The sequence below is a fragment of the Anomaloglossus baeobatrachus genome, chromosome 4 (assembly GCF_048569485.1).
Source record: "Anomaloglossus baeobatrachus isolate aAnoBae1 chromosome 4, aAnoBae1.hap1, whole genome shotgun sequence".
Taxonomy (NCBI): Eukaryota; Metazoa; Chordata; class Amphibia; order Anura; family Aromobatidae; genus Anomaloglossus; species Anomaloglossus baeobatrachus.
Genome location: NC_134356.1, coordinates 128,472,978 through 128,495,176, shown reverse-complemented (window position 1 = coordinate 128,495,176; position 22,199 = coordinate 128,472,978). Strand labels below are relative to the sequence as shown.

General features: G+C 46.2%; 1 protein-coding gene across 3 annotated transcripts in view; it reads right to left on the bottom strand.

The window, feature by feature from the left end:
* Positions 1-22,199, bottom strand: part of ACSL6 (acyl-CoA synthetase long chain family member 6) — a 439,484-nt gene that overhangs the window by 140,944 nt on the left and 276,341 nt on the right. For all 3 annotated transcript variants that reach the window (XM_075344540.1, XM_075344541.1, XM_075344539.1), the window contains 3 exons: positions 16,082-16,260; positions 14,764-14,796; positions 6,650-6,701 (listed from right to left, as the gene is read on the bottom strand). In XM_075344540.1, the coding sequence (XP_075200655.1) occupies positions 6,650-6,701; positions 14,764-14,796; positions 16,082-16,260 (264 nt within the window). The remainder of the gene's footprint in view (positions 1-6,649; positions 6,702-14,763; positions 14,797-16,081; positions 16,261-22,199) is intronic.

Below are 22,199 nucleotides of genomic sequence, written 5' to 3'. Positions count from 1 at the left end.
GTCGCAGAGCTAGACTGGCCGGATAAGGTCCTTGTCCCTGTGTTTTGGGAGGGCCTGGCAGGGTTTGTCAAAGAAGCACTGGCCACGCGTGAGGTGCCTGCCACTTTAGAGTCCTTGATTCAGGTTGCCTCTCGCATAGGCATCCGCCAGGCGGAGCGAAGGCTCGAGGTCTCTTCAGCACCCACGTCTTCTCGGCCTAAAAAGCGTCTGCCTCCCGTCTTCCATCAGACAGGTCTCCCAGCCAGTCCTGTAGGCGACTCCGTGGAGTCAATGGAGGTGTCCAAGGTGGTCTCCTCTGCCCCAGGTTCTCGGTCTTGTGTCATCTGCTTTTCCTGTGGGCAGAGGGGACACATAGCTACCCAATGTCACAAAACCGTCGGGAAAAGACAGCGTCTAGTTTCTATCAGAGGGGGGACTCTAGACGCTACCTCTCCCTCTAGGTTGACTATCAGCGCCCAGTTGCAGTTCGGCACTACTCTCTTCTCTGCCCTGGCTTGCTTGGACTCAGGCGCTGAAGGCAATTTCATCTCGACCTCCCTGACAACCCGATACTCAGTTCCCCTGGTTCTGTTGCCCAAGCCACTCAGGGTTCGGGTAGTCGACGGGTCCATACTACTCGATCCTATCACCCAGATCACCATCCCTTTCAGGATGGATGTACAACCGGGACACCATGAGCAGGTGTCCTTCCTGGTGCTTCCAGGGGGAACGGATGAGATCCTACTGGGCCTTCCCTGGTTGAGACAGCATGCTCCTATACTCAACTGGGCAACAGGGGAGATCTCATCCTGGGCAGGATCCTGTAGAGAGCACCTCATGACTACCGAACCACCCGCTACCATTAGGTCGGTAGGGTCCTCAGGGAATACAGAGGGGCCGGGTTTACCGACACCTTATGAGGCCTACAGGGATGTCTTTTCAAAAAGGGCGGCAGATACTCTTCCTCCCCACCGGCCATATGATTGCCGAATAGACCTGAAGCCAGGCTCCGAGCCCCCTAGGGGCAGAGTGTATCCACTCTCTGCGCCAGAGACGGAGGCTATGTCCAAATATATTCAGGACAGCCTGGCGAAGGGGTTCATTCGCAAGTCTATTTCACCGGCTGGTGCAGGGTTCTTTTTTGTGCAGAAGAAGGAAGGGGATCTACGCCCCTGTATCGATTACAGGGGATTAAATGCAATCACGATCAAGAACAAATACCCTTTGCCCCTCATTACTGAGCTATTTGATCGATTCCGCGGGGCAAAGGTCTTCACAAAGCTGGATCTACGCGGGGCGTATAATCTAGTGCGAGTCCGAAAGGGCGATGAGTGGAAGACCGCCTTTAACACCAGGGACGGTCACTACGAGTATCTAGTAATGCCCTTCGGACTCTGCAATGCCCCCGCCGTATTTCAAGACTTTGTGAATGACATTTTCCGGGATTTGTATCTTTCCGTGGTTGCATACCTGGATGACATTCTTATCTTCTCCCCCGATCTTACCACCCATCGGAGGGATGTCATCCGAGTACTTAAGAGGCTCCGTACCCATTCGCTATATGCTAAGCTGGAAAAGTGCGTTTTTGAACGGGAATCCTTGCCGTTCCTGGGGTACATTGTGTCCAGTCAGGGGTTAGCAATGGATCCGGGGAAGTTGGAGACAGTGATGAACTGGCCTGAGCCCCGCTCGCTGAAGGCGATCCAGCAATTCTTGGGGTTTATCAATTATTATCGCCAGTTCATTCCCAACTTCTCGACGGTGGTAGCACCCATCATTGCCCTTACCCGCAAGGGCGCTAATCCCAAAGCATGGACACGAGAAACGGTAGAGGCATTTCACACTCTCAAAACTCACTTCTCCAGAGCTCCCATCCTTCATCGTCCAGACATCTCCAAACCCTTCCTACTGGAGGTAGACGCCTCTTCGGTCGGTGCAGGTGCAGTCCTGTACCAGAAAAACGAACGAGGAAGGAAGCATCCTTGTTTCTTTTTCTCCAAGACCTTTTCTCCGGCCGAGAGGAACTACTCCATAGGGGATAGGGAGTTACTGGCGATGAAACTAGCATTCCAGGAATGGCGGCATCTCCTGGAGGGTGCGAAGCATCCATTTGAGGTATTTTCTGACCACAAAAACCTCACATACCTCCAGACAGCACAACGCCTGAACCCAAGGCAGGCCCGTTGGTCTTTATTCTTCTCCCGGTTCCGCTTTATTATCCGCCACCTGGCCGGTGAGAAGAACGTACGGGCCGATGCCTTGTCACGTTGTATGGTTGTGTTGGAGGAGGACGAGGAGGAGCCTCGTCTTATACTACCCCCGGACAGCTTGAGGATGGTCACTCCCACTTCTTTGGACCAGGTGCCACCTGGCAAGACCCTCGTTCCCCCTGAACTACGGAACGAGGTGCTATCGTGGGCCCATGCCTCCAAGGTTGGGGGTCACTTCGGGGTCAAAAGGACCAGAGACCTGGTGACCAGGCATTATTGGTGGCCGAGACTACCCCAGGACATACAGGAGTATGTGGGAGCCTGTATGTCGTGTGCTCGGAATAAGCCGTCCCGGCAGAGACCGGCAGGTCTTCTTCACCCACTGCCAGTGCCGGATCGTCCCTGGGAAGTGGTAGGGATGGACTTCCTGGGAGATCTGCCCAAGTCAGCAGGGCACAGGGTCGTATGGGTCATCACGGACCACTTCTCTAAAATGGTCCACTTGGTGCCTCTCCCACGACTCCCGACGTCACGTGCTCTCGCCACCTTGTTCATTCGGCATGTATTTAGGTTGCATGGCATGCCTGACAAGGTGGTGAGCGACCGGGGTCCCCAGTTCGCGTCTCGCTTCTGGAGAGAGCTCTGTAAGCTCCTGCAGATAGAGCTGAACATCTCCTCCGCATACCATCCCGAGACCAATGGACTAGTGGAGAGGACTAATCAGACCTTGGTAACTTACCTCCGCCATTTTATATCCGCGCACCACGACAACTGGGCTAACCTCCTTCCTTGGGCCGAATTTGCCATTAACAATTCGGTCCATGAATCCTCTGGCCAGACTCCGTTCCTACTCAATAACGGACAACATCCCAGAATCCCGGTTCCGATGCCCATTACGTCACCCGATACTAGAGTGGAGGATTGGGCGACCAAGGCCCGGGAGATCTGGGATGACACCCAAGAGGCTCTTAAAAGGGCTAAAGACCGGATGGTGACAACGGCTGATGTTCGCCGCCGCCCTGCACCATCCTTCGCCCCTGGTGACCTAGTATGGCTGTCCTCTAAGAATGTTAACCTACGGGTACAGGCAGCCAAATTCGCCCCTAGGTATCTGGGTCCGTTTAAAATACTACAGCAGGTAAACCCAGTGGCATATCGACTCCAGCTCCCTCCACGCTGGGCTATAGCCAACACCTTTCACGTGTCCCTCCTGAAACCCGTACGACTTAAAAAATTCTCGGGGTCCCTTCCGGCTCAAACCGACTCCCCGTCCGACGACCCTGAGGTGACAAAACTTGTGGAGACAAAAGTCATACAGGGCAAGAGGTACTACCTCGTGGAGTGGGCCGGCCGTGGTCCGGAGCATAGATCCTGGGAGTTGGAGGATCATATCCGCGCCCCGGGTTTGATAGCGGCCTTCGAGCACGGACAGGGGGGGGCCTAGACGGGGGGGTAATGTTACATCTCGTGGCTCTCCTGAGGCAAGGACTGAGGCAGTCTCCCATTCCTTGCCTGCCACGAGCACTCCTGCTGAGCAGCGCCGAAGGTCTGCCAGACTGTGCAGTGTGCAGGAGATACCTTCTCAGAGAGGCAGCAGAAGGGTGACACCTAGTGGTTCTCCTGTTACAAGGAGTGAAGCGGTCTCCCATTCCTGGCCTGCCGCAGACTCTCCTGCTCAGCGGCCCCGAAGGTCTGCGAGGCTACGCAATGTGCAGAGGTTTAATGCTCAGGGAAGCAGTGAGATTCCCGTTATCTCTGCACATTGTGAGACGGAGGATCCCGCCTCTATTTCCCAGAGGCAGGAGGGTGAGCATGTGCAATGCGTGGTGGGTCCTGATTCGCTCACTGACGTCACACGGCTTGATGACAAGGCTGGTGACGTGGTGAATCCTGACTGGCCAGGCTGGGATGTCGTGGACCCTGATTGGGTCAAGTCCGTCATCTCCGCCTCGCGCCCGCCCTCGGGTGGAGCTGCACCTCCTTAAAAGCTCCCCCTGCCATCATGGCGGCGCGCGACCGTCCTTCTATGTTTGGATGTCTGGCAGCGTGCTGCCACGCCACTGCTCAGGCATTACTGTCTCTTGTGGGCTTGGCCCTTGCTGCTCCAGCAGTATCCTCTTCAACAGGCCGTGTTCCTGTCCCAGGTGAGCTCCTCGAGTCTCCACCGGACTCACCTGGTTATTGAAAGCACACGTGCGTGGGCACCTCTGTGCTACCCTCGTGCCATATTCTCGTGACTTCCACTGGCACACGTGCGTGGGCACCTCTGTGCTTCCCCGTGCAACAGGTACACCGAGCCGTGAGATCCGTGCCATACAACCCTCACGGGTTAGGGCAGATCGGTGTACATAGATCGTCTGTGACATTCCAGACGATCGCTAGCAGCAACCCGCTCACTCTTCACCCACCATAGCGGCGGTCTCTTACACCGCACAGTGGACCTTGACCGGCGGAAGCTGTCCATTTCCCATCTTGGCACGCTTCCCCGGGTCCCCCTCGTAACAAGAAGGTGTGTCCAAACTTTTGGTCTGTACTGTATGTATTAATCACAGACTACGGCTTTCATCTTCTTCACTTGTGCAGTTATTCAATTTATCACTAGATTATGCCTGGACTATTTGTCTCATGTTTTAGGACCTTTCCTTCCTGTCTCTAATATTGAACTCTAGGCTCTGATGAACTCTCATTATCCTAAAATCACTTTAAGAACTTTTTCAGATGTTCATGCAACACGGTCGGTGCACAGGTCAGAATGCATGGACTGGTCACGGCTCTCCCAACCAGAGAGTGACAGTGTGCCGCCCCGTGGCCCCATTACCTTCAGGTCGTCTCAGGGTCTTCAGGCACGGCACGTCCTGGGTCCTTCTTGTCACAGGTAGGTTAACTTCATTGGGGGATTCGTGACGCCACTCTCGGTATTGCAGTCAGGGCAACCGCCACTGCAGTTTAGGGGACACCTGGGGCTGATGGTGGGTGCAATTAGATGTGGTGGCCTCCCGAGAGTGAGGCTAGCCCCAGGGCCCGGTGAAGGTGTGTAGTACTACAGGTCGCAGAAGAACTCACACGCACAGCAGGAATGTCTTTCAGGGTTTTTACTCACTCCAGGTGGCAGGGGTGAGTAACCCTGGCGATGCTGTGATGCTCCAAGTAGGGAACCAGGCTCCTTCAGGCTGACTTAGGGGGTGGATGCTGACTCACCTTCCTAGCCCTCTTGTTTTTGTGGTGACCCAGACTTGAAGTCCTATGGGGTCACCCAAAGAAGATGCTTCCGCCTGTTCTCCCCTTTTTCGGCCCATTTGCTTGTAGCCTGGGCCAGGTCACTCCGGCTGCTTGCCTCTTGTGATCTATGGGCCCTCTCGTTGCTACGTGGCTGCGGACTCTGTGGTGTTTTGGTGGAGGGTATGAAGTATCCCCACCTGCAGTTTGAGCAGGCCAACTGAATGGGCCCCTGCTCTGGGGACCTGTAACCCCGTGCGGGCCTGGTCCTCACTTGGTAGTCCCGTACTCAGCCACCTCTCTGCACTCCGGCCTTAGGTGGATTTCGGGCGGCACTACCAGGTGACCGTTCTACCCCACCAGCAACCACTGCTCCTGCGGTGTCTGACTAGTAACAGCCTCCAGGTTTTCTCCTTGTGACTGCTCTCTCTCCCTGAGCTTCACTGACTGACTGGCTCACTACTCCCTCCCCTCTGTGCCTGCCTCTGCCATTTAGCAACCAGACTCTACCACACCCCTTGAGTGGAGATGGAGGCCACGCCCCCTCCTGGATTCCTCAGGGGTCCCTTTAAAGGTCAATGTGGGAGACCTGGTTACTATGCGCCTGCGTGTCCATACTCCGGTCAGCCTTCTGGATTACCTGTGTTGTACTGCCCCAAGCATGGGTGCAGTACTCAGTGGTGCCTGACCAGGTCAGGGGTGCCACAACAGCTTCATATATTTCTGTGAGGCTGTCACGGCCAGTCCAGCACAAACCACAGTGCAACAGACTGGCAGGGGGTCTCCTGACCCAAGCCTAACAGCCTCATAGAAATATATGAAGCTGTCACTCTCTGGTTGGGAGAGCCACGACAAGTCCATGCATTCTGGTCTGTGCACCGACCGTGTTGCATGGACATGTGAAAAAGCTCTAAGATTTGCTCCTGCATTCCCCCTGCTTGGGCTTTTATACAGGCTTTGATAGTCCCTCTTGATTGACTGCACTATACTATGTGATGTGATAACTGCATGGCATTATGGGGAGTTCGTTGTCGTCTCGTGATGGGATCATGTGAGAATTCTGTAGCTTATGTGATATTTTGTGTAGAATAATTGTAGACAATTTTTGATAATTCGCATATATTGAATCACAAAAGCTTAGAAATTCACTAGGACCAGAAAATTTAACAAAATTAAACTCAAAATTGATTTGCATTGAATTGTTTTGATCAACTTTATTAAAAATTGAATAAAGAGTTACCTACCTGTTGTTCCACTGGTAAAACACACAATAGACAGGTCGTCTGGTGTAGGCGGCTGAAACATGATAAAAATAAAGTTAGATTGATTTCTTCTGCCCATTCAATCAGTTGTCATGTAATTCTATTATCATACCACATAGACAGATAGACATAGATATAGGGCAGCATATGAGACAAAACAAATGGATCACAGATTCACTGCCAGTGCAATAGCAAAGGTCTAAAGCCCGCTTTACATGCTACAGTATATCTTACGATGTGTCGACGGGGTCACGTCGTAAGTGACGCACATCCGGCATCGTAAGGTACATTGTAGTGTGTGACAGGTACGTGCGATTGCGATTGAAGGTTAAAACATTCATCGCCGCGTGACGTCGATGTGATGCCGAACGTCCCTCCCACTCCAGGAAGTGGACGTTCGCCGCCCACATCGAGGTCGTATGGAAGGGTAAGTACGTGTGACGGGGGTTAATTGTTTGTGCAGCACGTTCAACAAATTGAACGTGCCACACACATACGATGATCGTTGCAAATCGCATACGATATCGTATGCGAAATTGCAACGTGTAAAGCAGGCTTAAGGCTATGTGCGCACGTTGCGTATTTACATGCAGTTATGCTGCGATCTGCACAGCACCATAACTGCATGCATCCTGCCTCCCCTGCATAATCTATGAAGATTATGCAGGAGCCGTGCGCACGTGGTGTATTAGAGCGCAGCGCTTCGGCCCGAAGCGCACGTTCTAAGAAGTGACATGTCACTTATTTCCTGCGCTCTGCCTGAAGCCCCTGCTCTGTCTATGGGAGGGGCTGCAGTCAGAGCGCATGGAATCAGCTTTTTTTTTTCATTACGGACTGTTTCTGCAGCGATTTGAAGCGCATGTGTGCTGTTCAAATCACTGCAGAAATTTCTGCAGGGCCAGTAGGCAGCGTGCGCACATAGCCTTAGGCTGCTTTCACACATCCGTTTTTTGCCATCAGGCACAATCCGGCTTGTGCCTGATGCAACGGATATGTTGCATATTGTTTAGAAACTGATGCAACGGATCCACCAAAAAACAGATTAATTTTTTTTTCATGCCGAGAGAGAGACAGAGAGAGACACCCCATCATCACTGCACACAACGGCACTACTGCCCCCATCATCCTCATCCCCGAACACATCGGCACTACCGCCCCCATCATCACCGCACACACGCAGGCACTACCGCCCCCATCATCACTGAACACCCGACACTAGTGCTCCCATCATCACTGCACACACCGGCACTACCGCACCCATCATCACCGCACACACGTAGGCACTACCGCCCCCATCACCGCACACACACAGGCACTACCACCCCCATCATCACCGCACACACACCGGTACTACTGCCCCATCATCACTGCACACACCAGCACTACCGCCCCCATCATCACTGCACACAGCGGCACTACCACCCCATCATCACTGCACACGCCGGCACTACCACCCGCATCATCACTGCACACACCGGCACTACCGCCCCTATCATCACCGTACACACACAAGCACTACCGCCCCCATCATCACCGCATATACATCGGCACTACCCGAGTAATGTCTACGCTGACAGCGCTACTCACTTCAGTTGCTGTGTGGAGCTCACAGGAGCGGCGGTGCTCTACGGCCGCTCCTGTCACCTTCCAACGTAGCAGAGCTGAAAGCGTCGTGGGACCCTGTGTGTATTACGCCAGACCTGGAGGGATCTTTGGGGATTAATAAAGTGGTGAAAGAGGGTGTTTTTTTGTATTTTATTTCAAATAAGGGATTTTTCGGTGTTTGTGTTTATTTACTTTCACTGTAGATTAATCATGGGGGGTGTGAGGTAAATCCAGAGGTGACAATAAATTATGATCCAGTCACTCCTGACAGGACATCCCCCCTCCCTTCTTCACACATCACCCGAATCCTTTGATGACTAGAGTCAAGAGAAAAGTGTCACATCTCAGTCACACAGCAGAGGCAATCTCCTCTGATATGGAGATTAGATGAGCTGTGAACAATGGACACAGGATGACCCCCTGCTGTGACCCTGCCACAGGAGTTCCTATTTCATTACAAGGTCATGGAAGCCCCCCAGACAGGAAGACTCCGGTAAAATATGGTTAATATCTTGTGAGCCATATTTCCGATAAAAACGGCAACCATAAAAATGGTGTCTCCGCATGCGGACGATGCTGGCACACCTTTTTTCTGGGAGTGGGACCTTGGGAAGTACCCCAAGCGTGATATCAGCCAGTGGGGAACTAGCAGACAAGCCATGAGTCCTCTCGTTCTGCAGCTAAATTCTTAACTGTCAAAATGAGAGCATTGGCGTCTGCCTACGACATTCCCAGGCAAAGTTATGATTAATAAATCCCTTGGGAATATTACTCTGACTCAAGGCCGGGGGAGTGGCAGTGCTTCCATGTGAGGTCACAAGGGTAGGAGGAGACCTGGATTTGCCCAGATTGATATCCCCAGATCGGCCATTTTCCAGTGTTCTTTGCTCGGGGGCCTGGTCGGGAAAGACCTGTGAGGGAGTTCTGGAAACCTTGTCTAACAGCGCCCCCCTGTGGCCAGACGCACAAGGTAACTGCTTGAATTGTATGCCTGCTTGCAATCCATATATTACTTGTATATGTACTCTGACTCATCTATGTATATATTCTGTAAAACCTCTATTGTATATATTGTAGTTTCTAGTGTGCCTTAGGCTGATTAAATTATATAATTAATCTTGGGCTGTTCTGTTATCTCGATCGTGAATCCCATGTCCGTGTGTTAGGCTAATAGTTACCGTAAATCGGTTGGTGGCAGCGAGTTTGTACCAGGGATCATTGTGGGGCAGCCAGTGAGATTTGGGGAGGTTTTTATATATTCCGTCCGCGGAGGTCGGGGGAATATATACCCTACTCTCCCCGGGAGCCCTTCAAGCATCGGCACAGTAGAATAGCGGCCTCCTTGCTCATTTTCTGGCAATTCCATAATTGGCCTGACTATAAGAGGGGCGCTAGAGAGCGCGTCACGTGCTCAGTCTGTCGGTCGGGAGGTATAAAGGAGGGGTGTGAGCACCGCTTATCAACCCTCGATCGTGACAGGGGGTGTCTCATAGACGCCTGCCATGATTAACCAAGACTTAATGGCAGATATGGGCTGTCATTAACTCCTTATTACCCCAATTACCACTGCACCAGGGCAATTCAGGATGAGCCAGGTAGAGTCCCGGGACTGTCGCATCTAATGGATGCGAAAATTCCAGGCGGCTGCTGGCTGATATTTTTAGGCTGGGGGGATCCCCATAACGTGGTGCTCCCCATCCTGAGAATACCAGCCTTCAGCCGTGTGGCTATACCTTGGCGATATCAAAATAGGGGGGGTTCGCACGTAGTTTTTTTAAATTATTTATTTATTTTACTGCACTATATTGACCTGCCCACCGGTGGCTGTGATTGGTTGCAGTGAGACAGCGGTCACTTAGCGTGGGGGCTCGATTGACTGCAACCAATCATAGGCGCCGATAGGTGGGGGAAGCAGTGAATACTAGATGGAATAATGAGAAGCCGGCATTTTTAAAAGCTGGAGAAGTCACCAGAGCAGTGACAGAAAACACAGACAGAAAGAGAGAGAGAGAGAGACTATTTACACAACGCCTGGGCATGCCCAGAACAAAAACCGGATCTATCGTTGGTTTTGGGCATATGCCGGATGAAGCCGAATCTGGCGCCCATAGGCTTCTATTATACAACATGCCATTTGGCGGCGGATTCGGCGTGGTCCGTTTTTTCACCGCAGCCAAAAAATGCTGCATGCTGCATCCTTTCCGGCCGCCGAACAACAATTTTTCGCCGGATCCAGCAGACGCCGCATGCCACGCAATGCCATCCGGCACAATCTAATACTAATACAAGTCTATGGGGAATAAAACAGATCCGGCGCCAGATCAGTTTTATCTGTTTTTTGCCAGATTGTGCCTGATGCCAAAAAACTGATGTGTGAAAGCAGCCTAAATGATCATCGAGTTCAAATCCATCTTTATTTGAGAGTATGCATTTTGAGAATGAACTGCCCTCTTCATTAAGTCCATTAGCATGAATTGACAAGCATCAATTTTGCAAAAAACATTGCAGATCTGTGCAAATTGAGGCAAAAAGGTGTGACGCCTACCTGGAGCCACGTGCTCAGGATCGGTGAAACAGGTGAATAGAGGCAACTGCCCACAAAGCAGGAACCCGGACCCCGCAACAATATAACCTCTATACAGGGATTTGGAATTACGACAGGGCCCAGGTGATTGCTGCCCGCGGAAGATGGTGTCATTGAAAAGTACAACCCGTTCTGCAAAAAACAAACCCTAGAAGGCTATAGCAATGGAAAAATAAAAAAACTTTGTTCTCTTGGAACAAAGAGAGGAAAAAACGAAAGCGCGTAAATGAAAAATCGCCCTGTCCTTAAGGGGTTAAAAAAGTTGTCCACTACTGAACAACTGCTGCATTGAATAAAAAAGGTATACTTACCTCTTAGACTATGTGCCCACGCTGCGGAAAATTGGCGGAATTTGCCGCGATTTTTTTGCGGAAATTCCGGGGATTTCTCAAAAATCCGCAGTACAGCGAGTCCCCAGTCATTTCTATGGCATTTGGGAAGTGCTGCGCCCATGCTGCGTTTTTTTCCACAGCGGATATAGTGCGGATTTCCCTGCGGAAAAATCTGCAGCATATCAATTATTTCTGCGGCTTTTTCCACAGGATCCTATACTTACCTGCCTTGATAGAAGACACAGGAGTCACTTCCTCCAGTGCAGAGGAGTGCAGTGGAGCCAGGAGCAGGCAGCATGAGGTGGGCGTGGCCTGCACGAGCTCCGGTCATGTGACAGCTGGGGCTAGTTCAGGCCCGCCCACCTTCTCCTGCAAAGTGCAGACAGACATGGCTGGAAAGTGAAGTGCTACGTGATGGAGGTTAGTACGAACTTACGATCACTCCAGCACTTGTTCTGCATTGAGGATGCAGTGCCGAAGCCATGGTACTGTATCCTCAATGCAGAATGGCCGCAGCATATCCGCAGGACATTCCACAATACAACTGCAGCATTAAAACAGACAAAGTTGTGCTGCGGTTTTCTGCTGCGGATATATCCGTAGGACACTTTCCCCGTGGGCACATAGTCCACTCGTGTCATTCATCGCCTCTACCCCACGTTCCCCGCCGATCGTGTGACATAAACAACGTTTTACGGTAACAGGATAATTGCCTTTTGGCTTTCCATCGCTGCCAAGTCTTTGTTTACCGGCTACAGCTGTGACATTTCGACTACTTTTTTCAGCCTATTCGTTCAAGAGTCCAAGTTTTTCATATGGCAAAAATTAATTGCTCCTTCCTGCATGAATGGGACCGACTAAGCCACACCCACATGATGTCAGAGGTAGACATAGAATTTAAAATATATATATATCTCAAAACCGTACAATTAAAAATGAATTAAAATGAATTAAAAAAATGTATAAAAGCATATATAATAAACATAACATACATAATTACACATAAACATACTTAATAGTAAAAAACAATATTATGATCTATAATAGACTATAACTGCTGATAGCGAAATTTAGGCATATAAATAAATATCGAGATAGCAAGCGCTATATAAAGATTGATATACTGTGCTTACCATTAAGAAATGGTACTAGACCATATAAAAAGGATAAAACAATCCGAGCATTTCCATAATAGTATGGGACGCCTGAGGCGTATCAAAATGACGATTGATTGGTAAGTGCTGGTATCAATCTTTATATATTCATAAGCCTAAATGTTTTGATAAGCAGATATGTTTTTATAGGTCAAAATACTGGTTTCTGTTTGAAGTTTATTAATTGTTTTATGTAATCTATAGAGTTTATACACTGTTAATTGAACATCTTTTGATAACCTTATGATGATGTGGACATTGGACATGTCACTGGCACCACGTCCATGATCTGCTCATTTTGTCTCGTTTATGGCGACTTTGGGGGAATACTTCTCACTTAATGACGATTGCAGCAGTCATTTCTTATTACCGTAAACTCTCAATAGTGTTGTGCCTATATATACCAGGTGTGCAGCCATTTATATTGTGGTACTGACCTTTCTTTTGCATTAAAGATATTATCCTGCTGTGTGCCATGTCATTCATTTTTTTAATATTTAGCTAGACACAGTCATTCATTTTCCCAGAAGAGACTTCTGTAGGATATATCTGCTCATAGTACTACATAACGGCCAGTAAAATGCAAAGTAATAGTCTGATGTTTATAAGACCTGATTTGGTACAGGGGGAAAGGGATGTAATTATATGACAACCCCTTTAAGAATAATTAGTCAAACTATTATAGAATAACAACATCCAATATAGATGAAGTAGTTATTGCAGAGATGAACATAGACTATATGCATCTCGGCACAATGATATCTTCACACAAAAAACAAGTTTGCACAATACTTTGCATCCATGTGTGTCGGTAATAAAGTGAGACGCCACCATTAGAGAGGCTCAGATATCAATTCTTGACTTTTATCTTACTGCAATGTCCTGATTATGTGCGCTCAGTTTATTAATAACATGGAGTCTATCAAATTTATTAGTTTTAAGGGAAACTGCCACCAGTTTTTCAGTATCCAAACAAAAGCCTCCACCATTAATTACTCCATTATCACAATCCACCAACCTACAGTATATAATAAAAGTGAGTACACCACTCACATTTTTGTAAGCATTTTATTACATCTTATTACTTGTTCTATATACAACAATGCTGATTATAGAACACATGATCAGACCATTGCATAATTATTAAATTAAATCAATTAGATTGGATAGGCGAGTGCTGCACTGTATGTGTATCACTGATACCCTCTAATATGAATTCATATCGCAATGACATAATTACATCACTCCCATGACAGGCCAGTATGCGTAAGAAATGAAGAAATGGACCTCCCTAAGACTCTTGAGGGACAAATTGACTATACCTAATGAGTGGAAAGCATAAGGCATACTAGCTTCAAAATTAGTACACCAATAATTCAGAAACCTACCTGGCTGGGCTTGAAATATGGGGGTCACCGTATATTAAATTTTATATATATATTAAGCTTATTGTATTCTAAAAACTTACAACAGCTGGATATAGTGATCAAACCGAAAAATACAATATACTTATCTCCGACAAACTGTCGCAGACACAGATGGCGGCCAGCAAAGGAAACCTATCTGACGGTGCCAGACGGGCCTGTCACCATGTTTTATAATAGCAGATTTAATCTGAGATCTAGTGTCGCCTATAATAGGAATTATATGCCCAACCTGTATTGGTTGAGCACACGCTTCCCGATTCTTTTCTTTTCAGTTGTTCATCCACAAAGATGGAGCAACATGATAAGTTTGATAATGCTTAATAAGAAGTGTTTATCTGCTAAACAGCCCCGAAATGCATTGAGATTTTATATCAAATAAATGTATTGTTGGTCATTATATTAAACGCTGGTTTTTACTGGCATCTTGGCTACGCCAGTGGATTCCTCCAGCATGTGAGATCCTTCTAGATGGTGGTGGTGAGTCTTGCTATTATCCCCCCACTAAATGGTTTAAGTGTTATTACTGTCCCATTTCACTTCCTCATTTCATATTCTCTCCAATAGCTGTGCTTGTTTATGTTGTCATAGGCCTGCTTGATTGTTGCCCACACTACTGAATCTTGATACCGGCTGAAGGGGACAGCTGCTGTGTATTTAATTGTGAAAAGGAGCTGAAACTAGGGGACTAAGTGATGTGACCACCATGATAAATTTCCTCCATTCTTCTACACTATCATCAACGTCTATCTGGGATCTATGTAGTGTCTAGCAACACCACACACTTTGCGGGTGAATACCAATATCGCATGTCTTCTATGTGTTATATTTTGTTTTCTGTGTCCAAATCCTATTGGCACTCCACAGTTAGTTTTTTTTGTCTTATGTTATTGACCTTAATGGGACTATGATCTATCCATAAAAATAACGGGTATGACACATACCAAAAAAAATAGTGTGTGAAAGAGCCTTAAGTAGACTTATTGACAACACTCACAAGAGGTGATCTTCTGTTCTTTCGCCCACATTCCTAGAAAAGGAGAGATAATATTCAATTTATAGTTTCATACAGTGGCATGCAAAAGTTTGGACACCCCTGGTCAAAATTACTGTTAATATGAACACTTAAGCAAGTTGAAGATAAAATTTATCTTTAAATTGCCTAAAGTTAAAGGTTACACATTTCCTTTGAATTTTAGGCCAAAATATATATATTTTTTTATCTTTTACATTTTAAAAATTACAATAAAGAAAATGGGCTTATGCAAACGTTTAGGCACCCTTGGAAGATTTGTGTGCTCAGAAAACTTTGCCCAAGGTATCAGAGCTCAATTATCCTGTTAGGGTTAAGGTTTGTTCACTATCATCATTAGGAAAGGCCAAGTAATGGAAATTTCACAGCTTTATAAAAACCCAGCCTCCTCTAAACTTGTGCCAAAAAAACGCAGCTGTGGGTTCTTCTAAGCAGCTGCCTAGCACTCTGAAAATGGTGGAGGCCCACAACCAAGAAAGCAATAAGTATAAATTCCAAATTTGTGTACTAATTATACAATGTCAATATAAGTCTTCAGTATAGTGTCTTTTAAGTGTTTTTCCAGAGTTTTTGTGTGAGAAACCACTATTGCTTTCTTCACTATCCAATAAAAAAAGAAAAGACCTAAAAAAGATTGGAAAAACACTAAAAACACCGGCAGTCAACAATGACAAAACAATTTACATGCCTCAGGTTTGTTGCAGAAATTTCAGGTACTTTGCAAAATCAGTTGCATTGATGAGAATAGGAATGTTTCTGCAGTAAGCACATGGTTAACCCCACTTACATGAACTAGAGTTGCAGAATATATATTGTGTATAGATAATTGTACACATATTTACTACATCCTCTGTAGCTATTACAAAAAGTATGTGCAAACTGGGCATGTGCACCCATAGTTTTTAGGGAGGTTTTGGAGCAGAATCTGAGCGGTAACTCCAGGTTTTTGAGGAATTATGACTTTTTGAGAAGGGTTTGGTACTTCCCTGCTCAGTTTCTGCTCCAAAAACTCCTCAAAGAAATCTCAGTATGAACATACTCAAAGATTTTGTGCAGTGTGGCTTTTCTGCCGGCATTCCTGTGTAGACTCTGCGGCAATAAACAGGATTTATTTTTTTTTTTTTTCAGAGGCATTTGGAGTCTACACCTAAATCATGGCACAATCTTGAGTTTCCTATAGCTTAACATGGAAGCCAGTGTGATGGTTATGGACCAATTCTGCAAAGTATATTGTATGTTTTCTCATAGTGATTCAATTAGAGTGATTTTAGGAAAGTAGTACCTCCACTTCTTGCATAGTCTGAATGCGCACAGAGCAATTTTTCCCTCTTTCCACCAACTGCTGGTTCACTGCATCCATGAGAACAACAGATTTAAGACCAGGCGTCTCTCCTTTTTCCACATTCTCTAGAAGAACTTTGGCTTTTTCTGGCTTGTCACATATTACTGTTGAGATATCCGCTGCCAAAGACACATTAATAGAATGTTAAATTAAATTCAGTGGATACACACACATACTTTACATGCTAGGTATCATACTGGCCTGCTTTTTGGAGTAAACAGCAGGAAGATTCAGAAGAGTGTCAAAATGACACACTGTGCTCGTCAAGCAAAGGTTTTGCAATTTTTTCTTGTCCATTTATAAAGGACGTATCACCAACTTGCAGATTTTTTCAAATTACCTCTTTTTTCATTTCATCAATACAGGATCATTTAACTAAACTCATAACTATACAGCAAAAATAGAGACTCCAGTCACTCAAAAAATATATGGACCCCACATCAGATGCCTTAAAGCACCACTTCAGCATTCCTTCTAAAATTTTACAGCTGGAGTGGCACTTTTGAACCTACTCTTATTCCTCCAGTATCTTCATTTTCTATCGCTGCCGCTCCAGTCGGTCTCCAGCAATTTGTGATCTGCCAGCAGCTCCAGTGTTTCATGCGAAGGAGGTCACAACTCAATACAACACTATGAGAGCCTTGTTCTGGCTCTCATAGAGTTGTGTTGAGAGCTTGTGACATGACTTCAGACTTTCAGCCAGTCAGAAGTTGCAGTCACAAGATGGCATCACGGGACTTAAGCGGCGTCGGTAAAAGGTGAAGAAACCGGCGGGTGAGTATAAGAGTAGGGGAAATCTCTCACAAGATTTTGCCACATAATCTATGAGTAGCAAAATGTAGAGAGTCCTAGAAGTCTTTACTCCAGAACCCCACTTCACCCAAGGGTGTCAAAGCAGACACATCAGGCCACTTTACACACAACGACATCGCTAACGAGATGTCGTTGGGGGTCACGGAATTTGAGACGCACATCCGGCCTCATTAGCGACATCGTTGCGTGTGACACGTATGAGCGACCGCTAATGATCAAAAATACTCACCTAATCGTTGATCGTTGACACGTCGTTCTAATCCCAAATATCGTTGCTGCTTTTTGACGCAAGTTGTTCGTCGTTCCTGAGGTAGCACACATTGCTACGTGTGACACCCCAGGAATGACGAACAGCACCGTACCTGCGTCCTCCGGCAACGAGGTGGGCATTTCTTTCATGCGGCTGCTCTCCACCCCTCCGCTTCCATTGGACGCCTGCCTTGTGACGTCGCTGTGACGCCGCACGAACCACCCCCTTAGAAAAGAGGCTGTTCGCCGGCCACAGCGACGTCGCTAGGAAGGTAAGTCCGTGTGACGGGGCCTAGCAATATTGTGCACCACGGGCAGCGATTTGCCCGTGATGCACAAACGGGCGGGTGCGATTGGCAGCGACATCGATAGCGATGTCGCTGCAGGTAAAGTGGCCTTTAGTCATGCCAGCTTTAGTGTCAGGACAGATATGCACCAGCACTTGGGAGTGAAAAAGTATGCAAAGATAGAGAGATGTATGTTTTATTAACCCCTTCCCAAGGTACTACTACATTTTTGTTACAAGTGCCATCTGTCAAAACATCAAATTGGACTAGGACCAATATTATGCAATGAGTCAGTGCACATGACCAATTTTTCTTCGGCCTGAGGGGTCCGAGGAAAAAAGTCGCAGCATGCATAATTTGTCTCTATGAATCAGATTACACTCGTCTATTCAAGTCTATGGGTCTCTGAAAAAAATCGGACCGCACTCGTATGACATACAAGCGTGGTGTAATTTTCACGGACTGACAGAATGGAGAAGACGGAAACATTAATTCTTTACTCTTCTCCACATCGAAGTAAATGGATCACATTCTGATCAACCTCTGATGAAACTCGGATCAGAGTCTGAATAGTATTATTGGACCATTTTTCTCGACTGAAAAAAACTAATTTGTTTTTCTGTCACCATTTGCTGAAATCTATTTTGTATGGCAAATAATGTTTTTATTTATACCATGTTGGGATATATAATGTTACTATTGCTTTTTATTTCATTTTTTTGTGAGAGTTGCAGAGCAAAAAAAAAGTCGATTCTCATGTTTCAATTTTTTTTTGCCGTACAGCGTTTAATGTATGGCCTAAATAATGTTATGTTTTGATACATCGGACTTTTACAAACGCTGCAAAACTGAAAATGTTTATTTTTTTATATATAATTTTACTGGGCGATGAATCCAAGTTTCATGTTTTGTTTTTTATTTTTGTAATATTTTTAAACACTATTTTTTTTAATTTAATTCTGTTTAGGCTATATGCACACAGTTTTTAAAGAATATTTAGCAGCGGGTTTGCAATGAAAATTTACTGTAAATTCATCCATACAATACTTGAAAGACACTTTCTCTTAATTTCTATTGTAAAACCACTTTGTTGTTCATATGTTCATGTTCTAAAAAAATGCCTGGTGGGAAAAAGGATAGTTTGTGTTACTTCTTTAATTAAACCAGCTCCTGAGAGAAAATGCTCCAAAGTAGGCATCGTCCAACCAAAAAGTTGCGAAAAAGTCTCTACAATAAAACAACTGTCCAAAAAGGCTTCAAAACCACTTCAGAAAACAAAAAATTCCTCAAAAAACTAGACAAAGAAGGAGAGCTTTCTAAAGTGTTGTCAAAGTTAAAAATCGGATGTGTGTTAACTGATTTTATATTGGAAAGCACCCTGACTTGTGCTTCATAGGAGTACCAACATTGTAGCCAGCAGGCCTTAAAGGCCGCTTTACACGCTACGACATTGGTCAAGTGATCTCGTTGGGGTCACGGAATTTGTGACGCACATCTGGCTGCTTTAGCGATGTCGTTGCGTGTGACACCTATGAGCAATTTTGCATCGTCGCAAAAACGTGCAAAATCGCTAATCGTTGACATGCCCCCCTTTTCCCAATTATCGTTGCTGCTGCGTGTACGATGTAGTTCATCGTTCTTGCGGAAGCACACATCGCTATGTGTGACACCTTACCTGCGGCCGTCGGCAATGCGGAAGGAAGGAGGTGGGCGGGATGTTACGACCCGCTCATTTCCATCCCTCCGCTTGTATTGGTCGCCCGCTTAGTGACGTCGCTGTGACACCGAACGAACTGCCCCCTTAGAAAGGAGGCGGTTCGCCGGTCACAGCGACGTCGCTAGGTAGGTAAGTAGTGTGACGGGTCTGAGCGATGTTGTGCGCCACGGGCAGCGATTTGCCCGTGTCGCACAACCGATGGGGGCGGGTACGCACGCTAGCCATATCGGTAACGATATCGCAGCGTGTAAAGCGGCCTTTAGGCTGCAATAACAACTCATCAGAAACCCACATTTGCCTCATGGGGAAAAAAGTCAAAGGGCTACCAGAATGCCTTTAAATGCTGTTGTTAGAGACTGACTGGGGCATTTAAAGGGTTAACACCCTAACTCAGAGCCTAGCTCCGATCTCTGCTGTTACATGTTGATTCTAGCTGTGTAGTACAGTCAGAACATCTTCCGAGTATCTAAGCTTCTGAGCCTGCTCCATGTATCTTGAGTAATGTACATATATAGTTAGGTCCAGAAATATTTGGACAGTGACACAAGTTTTGTTATTTTAGCTGTTTGCAAAAACATGTTCAGAAATACAATTATATATATAATATGGGCTGAAAGTGCACACTCCCAGCTGCAATATGAGAGTTTTCACATCCAAATCGGAGAAAGGGTTTAGGAATCATAGCTCTGTAATGCATAGCCTCCTCTTTTTCAAGGGACCAAAAGTAATTGGACAAGGGACTCTAAGGGCTGCAATTAACTCTGAAGGCGTCTCCCTCGTTAACCTGTAATCAATGAAGTAGTTAAAAGGTCTGGGGTTGATTACAGGTGTGTGGTTTTGCATTTGGAAGCTGTTGCTGTGACCAGACAACATGCGGTCTAAGGAACTCTCAATTGAGGTGAAGCAGAACATCCTGAGGCTGAAAAAAAAGAAAAAATCCATCAGAGAGATAGCAGACATGCTTGGAGTAGCAAAATCCACAGTCGGGTACATTCTGAGAAAAAAGGAATTGACTGGTGAGCTTGGGAACTCAAAAAGGCAAGGGCGTCCACGGATGACAACAGTGGTGGATGATCGCCGCATACTTTCTTTGGTGAAGAAGAACCCGTTCACAACATCAACTGAAGTCCAGAACACTCTCAGTGAAGTAGGTGTATCTGTCTCTAAGTCAACAGTAAAGAGAAGACTCCATGAAAGTAAATACAAAGGGTTCACATCTAGATGCAAACCATTCATCAATTCCAAAAATAGACAGGCCAGAGTTAAATTTGCTGAAAAACACCTCATGAAGCCAGCTCAGTTCTGTAAAAGTATTCTATGGACAGATGAGACCAAGATCAACCTGTACCAGAATGATGGGAAGAAAAAAGTTTGGAGAAGAAAGGGAACGGCACATGATCCAAGGCATACCACATCCTCTGTAAAACATGGTGGAGGCAACGTGATGGCATGGGCATGCATGGCTTTCAATGGCACTGGGTCACTTGTGTTTATTGATGACATAACAGCAGACAAGAGTAGCCGGATGAATTCTGAAGTGTACCGGGATATACTTTCAGCCCAGATTCAGCCAAATGCCGCAAAGTTGATCGGACGGCGCTTCATAGTACAGATGGACAATGACCCCAAGCATACAGCCAAAGCTACCCAGGAGTTCATGAGTGCAAAAAAGTGGAACATTCTGCAATGGCCAAGTCAATCACCAGATCTTAACCCAATTGAGCATGCATTTCACTTGCTCAAATCCAGACTTAAGACGGAAAGACCCACAAACAAGCAAGACCTGAAGGCTGCGGCTGTAAAGGCCTGGCAAAGCATTAAGAAGGAGGAAACCCAGCGTTTGGTGATGTCCGTGGGTTCCAGACTTAAGGCAGTGATTGCCTCCAAAGGATTCGCAACAAAATATTGAAAATAAAAATATTTTTTTTGGGTTTGATATATTTGTCCAATTACTTTTGACCTCCTAAAATGTGGAGTGTTTGTAAAGAAATGTGTACAATTCCTACAATTTCTATCAGATATTTTTGTTCAAACCTTCAAATTAAACGTTACAATCTGCACTTGAATTCTGTTGTAGAGGTTTCATTTCAAATCCAATGTGGTGGCATGCAGAGCCCAACTCGCGAAAATTGTGTCACTGTCCAAATATTTCTGGACCTAACTGTGTGTCATATGTTGGGTTAAGAAACCAATTGCGGCATGCAAGAGATTTGCCCTTATTACCTCATCTAGACTTAGCAGACATCCATTTTTCATGCAATCCTATAGGGTTGAATGGGCGAGTTAGCTCAGTCTCATCAAAATAGATGTCTCTGTTTTGGAGTTTTTGGGGACCCTCGGTTCGCAATGCACAATGTTTGTCTGAATGAGGTCTTATTAGGAGTCTCCCAGACATTTCATAGTAGTGTACATGTATACATGTATTCGTTTGGCTAGTATCACCTGAATACATTGTACTTAGATATAGAACTTTTATTTGCCATTAATTAAAGACAAGGTCACACATCATATTTCCCAGACAAGATCCTAAAGGAAATATACAAAGCTGTCCTAAGGGGAAGTCTCGTGGTTAGCAACAAACCCCCGACATGGAAACGAGACTGCTGGTTTACCCTCCTCTCTGGAGACCAGTGATATCCCTTGCTATATTGCACTGAGACTGTTTGTGTGAACCCGTGTGAACAGTGGGGATTATTAGTCTCCTTGGTTGTGTTGTTTTCCTTATTAGGCTATGACCGCACTTTGCGTTGTCCTACTTGCAGTTCAGAACGCACGTTTTTGCCTTAATTGATTTAGCCAAAGTTGCCTTTTTCAGAAATTTAGTGCTGAAAACGCATGCGTATTTACCGCGTTTTAGATGCGCTTTCAGCGCTTTTTACATGCTTTTTCACCTGCGTTTTGACAGATGCGTTTTGAACATCAAGACACTGCTAAATAAAGATTAAATAGTCAAACAGAATGAAAAAAGAGAAAAAAAAAGGACAACATATAT